This window comes from Muscardinus avellanarius (genome assembly GCF_963383645.1).
Source record: "Muscardinus avellanarius genome assembly, chromosome: X".
NCBI lineage: Eukaryota > Metazoa > Chordata > Mammalia > Rodentia > Gliridae > Muscardinus > Muscardinus avellanarius.
Genome location: NC_137792.1, coordinates 121,018,303 through 121,026,710, shown reverse-complemented (window position 1 = coordinate 121,026,710; position 8,408 = coordinate 121,018,303). Strand labels below are relative to the sequence as shown.

The 8,408-nt window shown below is 37.0% G+C and overlaps 1 protein-coding gene across 1 annotated transcript; it reads right to left on the bottom strand.

Annotated features, from left to right (window-relative positions):
• Window positions 1–5,421: 5,421 nt before the first annotated feature.
• CPXCR1 (CPX chromosome region candidate 1) lies at window positions 5,422–6,390 on the bottom strand (the record flags this gene model as incomplete). The annotated part of the gene is made up of 1 exon (XM_080719022.1): window positions 5,422–6,390. The coding sequence occupies one exon, from the start codon at window positions 6,388–6,390 to the stop codon at window positions 5,422–5,424; it is 969 nt and encodes a 322-aa protein (XP_080575148.1).
• Between the last annotated feature and the right edge of the window lie 2,018 nt (window positions 6,391–8,408).

Sequence of the window (8,408 nt, the reverse complement as noted above, 5' to 3'; positions counted from 1 at the left end):
CATCATAGTCTACAACAGAATATAAACTTTTTTCTGATAATATTTAATTAGCATGGTTTTATTTGCATTCTATAAGCATAGATTCAGAAGCATGGCACAGTTATATAACTTCCTCCATTTAGAAAACTGGATGTTTAAGGAACTTCAAAATTACACTAATGTCCCTGTGCACTATCACATATTCACACAAATAATTTATTCCAGTCGATCACGTCAAGCTCTTCAAGGTGTGCTTTAAATCTATTGAAGGAAATAGAAGGTGTCATTTAGTTAAAAATAAAAAAAAAATGGTTAGAAAGGATTTCATTCACGCAGTCTTCTTTTAAATGTCAAAACCTGGGAAAAGTTTGAGCTTTTACCCTTATTGTAAGTTAAGATATTAACTTGCCACAGTTTCCAATCCATAGATAATTATAATCATTACTTTAGGGCACAATAACTACTCATCTTTCTTAGCTGGTTATGAGATGGAATAAATTATAAATGCTTGTTATACATGTTTTGATCATTGAAAAGTAAAAGTTTCATATAAGATTAGTTGTTACTTTGAATTATACTATTCAAATTCAGCAATAAAAATTATAGGCTAATTTTAATATGACTGAATTAATTAATTTCTTTTTTATTTCAAATTAACAACTGAATAGATAACTGCTGATTAACTTCATTTTATTTCAGTATATTAATGTATTACATACTTGCACACTGAATTATAAATATGAATAGACTTGAAGTCTGTTGTAATAAATATATATGATTCTGATATATTGGATTTTTAGTGTATAAACTACAATCTCTAGACTTTCATCTCCCAGGCCCAGACACAAGGACAAATCTAAACTCACACACCCAAGACACCTATACTCACAGCCTCTTTATTTCTACTGATAAAAATGAATTGCCCATGCTTATTTCTGTATAAAACTAATAATATCAGATACAAACTCTGCCCATTACATATTTTTGATCTAATTATAGATGATTTGGGGGGATTTTTTTTCAAGTTAACTTTTAAAGCATGTTTTAAAAACTAGAAAAAAAAAAACATCACCACATATACGAGGCAATCTGCTTCATAAACCTGGAGCTGTTCTTTCTAAATATGTCTAAAACATGACTCATAAAGAGATATCCAATACACTGATGAAACCAAAATAATATGAGGCATATAAAAATTTTATTATAAGATAAACGTTCAAATAAAATATAGTTTAAAATTTTTAACTTGGAAAACTTTGAGAAAATTAAAATGGTAAAAGGCTGCCATCTTCAGGGTTCTATATACTTATTTCTGATAAAAATACATCCTACTCCAGGCAGAATATGTAATTTTCTGTTCTTGGTCATGCTAAATGTAAGCTATTATTATTTTTATACTTTAACTAGTACATTGTAATTGCACAATATAATTATACATTGCAGTTATATGTTTACATATGCACACAGCACTTGGTGCCTTTTTCTCTATATATTGCCCCATTTTGCCCCTTCCCTCTCCATGTGTTACTGAGATTCATAGTGGATATCTTCGTAGATGGCTGTGGCATTATTTGAACTGTTTGCTTCCTCAAGCCTCCTTTTCTCCCCTCCCTATCTTCCTCCCCCAATTTCCTTCTACAAAATCCTTTTTGGTTCCTATGTTCTCTTTTAATTGTAAGCTATTATTTTAGATGCTCAGGACTATGTTTATATAAAGCAAGAAAATTATCCTTTACAATATTTTAAAAAATCTGTAAAGGAATTATAAGAATTATTAATACAATCATAAAGTAATAAATGTGTTGCTTTTCTTGTGTCTTTGAGAGAATAGAAGTATACACGTGATGTATTGAGCTAGCTTAAAACTTTTTAAGATAGAAAGCCCTGTCTTTTAGAACACTGAACTGGCTGGACATAGTGATGCACACTTGTAATTTCAGTATTTGTGAGGCAGAGACAGGAGAATCACAAGTTTGAGGCTAACCTCAGCAACTTAATGAGACCAACCACAATTTAGAGAGATTATTTAAAAAAAAATAAGGCTGGGGTGTAGATTTTAGGTAGACTGTCCCTGGGTTCAATGCCCAGTACAAACAAACAAACAAAAAACTCACCTCTTTTAGTAAAAATACACTGACTGAATTTTATTTGTCTTTTTCTAGGCAAAAACTTGATTCACCCATGCTAGTAATTGTGAAACCATTAAATGGACCATTACAAAAGTATATAATTAGAGATCTTTTGTTTAGATTCTTCTGATTTCCGTATTCTTACTTTTAATTTTCAATTGTAACTTCTAAAAATTTAGACTAAGCCAGGCGTGGTGGTGCACATTTGTAATTCCAGCATTCGGGAGGCTGAGTCCGGAGGATCGTGATTTGGGGACAGCCTCAGCTACTTAGTGAGGCCCTCTGCAACTCAGTGAGACCCTGTTTCAAAATAAAGAATAAAAACTAGGGCAGTGGGTATAGCTTGGAGGTCAAATGCCCTTGGGTTCCATCCCCAGATCCAGAAAAAAAAAAAAATTAGACTAGTGTTTTCTTTTGTATGTTCCAAAACAATGAAGATAATAGTATCCAGCTAACTATTTTGTTCTGTATTTAAGTCATTTTTTCCAACTTTGCAGAGGCTAAAATGTGGATTCTGTGAGTGGTTATACAATGGTGATAAAATTTAATTTGTTGAAAACTGGTTAAGATAGTTACAAAGTGGCGTGGTGCACACCTGTAATCTTAAATACTTAAGAGGTTGAGTCAGTAGGAACACAGGATCAAGGCCAGCCTCAGCAACTTAGCAAGGCCCTGTTTCAAAAATTTAAAAGGCTGGGAATACCACTCCTGAGTTCAATTACTAGTTACAAAAATTTTTTAAAAAGACTGTTGCAATGACTAATTCATGAATAAAATAATTTGGCATAGTGATTCATACATGATAGGTGATCAATAGGTATATATTATATAATGCACATAAAATGGAAGATATCATGCATAATACATATGGTATATTTTATTGTACATATACTGCATATGCATGATGTATTATATGTATTCTTATACAGATTATATATCAAACATAATATGTTGCTTTAAAATATTGATACAGAGCTGGGAATGGTGTTACATCCTTGTAATCTCAGTATTTGGAAGACTGAAACAAGTGTTTCACCGGTTCAAAGCCAGTCTCAGCAATTTAGTGAAGCCCTCTGCCACTTAGTGAGACTTTGTTTCCAAATAAGAAATAAAATAGAGTTGGGAGTGCAGCTTGGGGGTAGAATATCTTTTGGTTCAATCCCTAGTACCCAAAAATATTGATATAGTTATAAATGTATTTTTTTTTGGTACTGATGACTGAATCCTTTTTGGTAGTAGGGATTGAATCCAGGAGCACTCTACCTCTAAGATACACCCCAAGCTCTTTTGTTGTTGTTGTTGCTGCTGTTTGTTTTAAAGCAGTGTCTTCCTATGTTGCTAAGGATGTACTTGAACCTGTGACTCTCCTGACTCAGCCTCCCAAGTGCCAGATTACAGGCTTGTGCCACCACACCTAGCCCCCAGCCCTTTTTATTTTGTTTTTAATTATTTTTATTTTTATTTTTATTACAGTTTTTTGAAATATATTTTTATTGGTGCATTGTAGTCAAACATCACAATGGAATACAAGACTTGTTAGGATATCCAAGTACACATCATCCAATCAACCTTTATCCAATCCCCATCCCACTCCCTCACCCTCCCTCAATCCCATGCTTGATTTAGTGTTTAACATTGATATATTTATTTACGTATATCATGTGCTTTAAAGAGATTCCATCTTCCCCTATCCCATCCCCTCTGATTGGTCACCTTAACTGCTCCTCCATAAGGCCCCTTCTTCCATTAGATTCCCTTCTATTACCCATTTCTTCCTAGTTTTGCATAATAAGGAGAGCATCCAATTTTTTTTTCTATGATATTTCTTTGTGTATGCCACTTTGCAAGTTCCAGTCCCACTCCTGAAGGCCCCAGCACTGGCCTGGCCACCCGGTAGACTCTGCTCCCAGCCTCGCTGGCTCCAGTACCGGCCTTGTCTCGTGGCAGGCTCTGATCCCAGCCTTGGGGGCCCCAGCACCGGCTTTGTATTTAGGCTAGCTCCTATCTCAGCCTCACTCGCTCCAGCTATAGCCTCACCAAATGGCGGGCATTGATCCCAGCCTTGCTGACCCCAGTACCGGACTCGCCGCATGGCAGGCTCCAATCTCAGCCTCCAAGGCCCCAGCACCGGCCTCCCCACTTGGCAGGCTCTGATCCCAGCATCCGAGGCTCCAGCACTGGCCTTGCCTCAGGGCAGACTCTGATTCCGGCCTCACTGGCCCTGGCACCAACCTCACCCCTCAGTAGGCTCTGATCTCTGTCTCCGAGGCCCCAGCAACTGTCCTGCCTCACTGCCGGCTCGGATCCCGGCCTCACTGTCCCCGACACTGGCCTCACCCCTCAGTAGGTTCCGATCCCGGCCTCGGAGGCCCCAGCACTGGCCTGCCCTTTTTATTTTGAAATTCAGTCTTGATGGCTTTCAAGTACAGGGATTACACGTGTGAGCCATCATACCCAGTATAGTTTTAACTTTAATACTCATGAGTTTTCAGATAAAAGTAAAGAAGAAACTCAACAGTTCAAACCACAAGTAGCAAGATAGAGAACCCCTTCCACATGTGTGGTATTTGTACTGATGTGTTTGGAGGGAATGTAAAATTGGGATGATGATTCTGCGCAATGGTGAAGGAACTATAAAAACAAAAAAACCCCTAGCGATTGTAGGCTGCCAGTTTAAGATTTTCCCACATCTAACTCAAACTATTTTATTTCTATCAAGTAATTTTCTTTCTATAAGTTTTGATTATTTTTCTTATCAAAATTATTCTCTAAATGTCATATTTGCAGTATTTTCTGATTTTTTCTAGGAATCAGAATTTATAATTTGTAAAAACACAACACATTTTTTTCAATGCCATCAGAATCACTTTTATTGAATTGCACTTATGGAAGTAATTTTAGGTATTATATTTAGCAGAATCTCAAGAAATATCAGTATCCAGTACAGCTTTGGCCTCCCAATATATGTTTGCTATCTTTATCAGGGTCCTCTTAGCTTGGAATTTGTTAACAATATTCTTATCAGCAAAAATAGATGGTAACAGTGCAAACATTGTCTTGCATCTATTAAAGACTATACAGATCAATGGTTTGATATTTCGATGAGTTTTGGGTAACAAGCTTGGTATACATAGAGGTTTTTCTTCTTTTTCCAATGATGTTTCTTACTGATATATTCTATTAGTTCGTGTTCCATTCTGCAACTCCATCTAATTATACTGAAATTTATCTTCATGCAATTTTGTCTCACTTTGGCATTCAAATTACAAGTTTTTAAAAGTTCAGTTTTAAAATGAATTTACCTCAAGGGAATTTAATTCCCGGAAAAGCTGCAGGAATGCTGCCTGAATTCAATAAAATTGTTGAAACAAATGCCGCAATAGGGACACAGATACTTCCATCCATCGTTAGTGTTTATGACCACGACCCTCATGTTATGTTGGGGTCGCAGATGATTCTCAAAAGATTTCCTGTTAAATGTATTTGGAATTTGGGCCCGTGGAATATAGAACACGGGCCGTAAAAAAACATGGGATTCCTCTTTATCTTTATTATCGGTCGATTTGTAAAATTTTCCAAATGTCATTCTTTCCACGAGGGGACGGTAGTAGTTCACTCTCAACGGTCTACCAAATATTGTGGGTCTTTCGCCACGGATGAACATATTTGGGCAAGGTAGAATTGCAATATATTTTTGTTTCCCGAAGGTGTTATTTTGACGGCCTAAGGTCTGAGAGAAATGTCTCCCACATAGAAGACGGAGAATCATTCTTCTAATCTCATTATCACTAAGGAATGGAATTCTCCAGGAAACTGAAAATTGGAGAGAACTTTTCTGATTTTCGGTACTCTGACAGGGATTGCCTATTTTAATTACCTTTCCTGAGTAGAATTTTGCTCTATCGCATGAGGAATTATTTTTATAGATTTTTAGAACTGGGATACTCAGGTAGGTGATTTTCCTTAACCCTGACATATGAAAGATCAATTTTCTGGGAACAGGAATCGGAATTAGAAGAGAGTTTTTAGGCACTTCTTTGTGAGGGTCCTGTTGAGTCTTCTCTGGTTCAAACTCACTGCTTTCTCCTGTTGGAGAATCAGGATCCTCAGATGCTGATGCGCTAATCTCTTCGTTTTCTGGGCTCGATTCCACTTGAGAAATCACACTGGGATCGGCAACTGTAGGCTCTATGTCTTCACTGCAGTCATTTGGGGCTTCATTTTCACAATTGTCACCAGCATTGTCAGCTTGGTCACTTCCTTTATTAGTAGGAGACTTCATTCTGGATTCTATATGAGATAAGGAAGACAAAGACCTATTAAATAGAGAACCGCTCCACTTCATAAGAAAACAGTGCTTCAGTCCTGGTGAAAAAGCATGTGGGTGTTGAATTCCTGTGCTTTCTCATGCTATGGACATTTTATCAGTCATAAACCATAAATTTTTTTAAAAATGCAAAAGTCAAAACTGAGGACAGCCAGGTGTGGTGGCACAGTTTGTAATCCCTGCCCTTGGGAGGAGGAGAAGGAGGATCGTGCTGGTTCGAAGCCAGCCACGCTGGCTTAAGAGACCTTGTTTCCAAATAAAAAAGTATAAAATAGGTCTGGGAGTGTAGCCCGGAGGTAGAAGGGGTACAACCAAAACAAACAAACAAAAAAAAACCCAAAAAACTGAGGACAAATATGACCTATGAATTATGGCTTCTCATTACCTAGTTTTGAAATTTACATAAACTTCACATAACATTATCTCATTTCCATATTTTTATGAATGTATTCTATGTACTGGAATACATATGGTTCTAATGCAAAACATTTATTTGTTCCTTTTTGGATAATGAATCTAAAGGAATTTTCATTGAGTAAGATCTGAATGAATGACCTTAAGACTAAAAGTAGAGGTCTGTTATGTGAATGTAGATGTCTAGGAGAGAATAAAGAACTCTGTGCAAATGAAGCCAATCTGTGACTGTGATGAAATTTAGGCTCTTCTTTCTGGGGGGAAATTGTTTAAATGTTCTTTGTGTGTGTTGTACTGAGATTGAACCCAGGACCTTTCTATTTCCAAGACACACTCTTAGCAATTTTTTTTTTTTTAAATTTTGAGGCAGATTCTCACTAGGCTGTTGACAGTCTCACTATATTTTGGTCAATTAACTTAAAATTTATGGAGATGTCAACTTTATTAATTTCTTAGTACTGGAAATTAATTGAACCCAGGGTAATTCTGCCTCTAACCTATACTCCCAGCTCTTTTAGTTTTTAGTCTAACACTGTCCCAACTGACCAATTGACTCTCAAAGTTCTTTCCCTTTCGCTTCTTTTCTTTCTTTCTTTCTTTCTTTTTTTCTTTTTTGTGGTACTGGGTTTGGAACCCAAGGGCATTCTACCTCTGAGCTCCACCCTCAGCCCTATTTCTTATTTTTTATTTTGAAACAGGGTCTCAATGAGTTGCAAAGGGCCTCACTAAGTAGCTGAGGCTTTCCACGGACCAGGATCCTCCAATCTCAGCTTCCCAAATGCTGGGATTACAAGGGTGTGCCACCACACCCAGCTTATCTTTATTTTTAAACAGGATCTCAACTGAATTGTAAAGGACCTCACTAAGTGGCTGAGGCTGGCTCACTAGGTGTCTAAGCCTCCTATCCGAGCCCTCTCAAATGCTGGGATTCCAAGTGTGCACCATCACTCCAGGCTTCCCTTTTTATTTTTAAGACAGGATCTCGGTAAGTTACTGATGCTCACCTTGTACCTGTCATCCTCCCATCTTGGCCTCCCTAGTTCTGAGAAAATAGGTGTGTACCACCATACCGGGGCATCATGTAACATAAAGATACAGATGACCTGGATCCTTATGTCATAATACTGAAGTCTTTTTCAGATACCCTTCAAACCCTGAGTCTTCTCTGAGCAGTTCTGTTTTCTGTACTCACTCAACAGGCTTTCTGTGTTCCTGTGCTGATGAATTCTGATTTCATGCTCATCTTTCGCTTCATTATAACCCTGACATCTTTTCTTAAGGTTTGATATTAATGTGTGATTATTTTTCCTAGCAATCAGACTTTACTTTTTTTTTTAATGAAAGCAGTGATTATGAGGAGATTTCATTCTGATTTTAACTGTACCGTGCGATTGTTAGATCATGGAATGTATAGTCTTCATTTCCCCACTCTTTTATGCATGCCACTGTTGAACTTCAGTTTTCATGTGGTAGTTTGTCACCATTCTGCTTCTTTGTTCTTCCTTTCTTCCTTTTTTCCTTCTCTTTCTTCTTTTTTCTCCTCATCCTCTTTCTCTTCC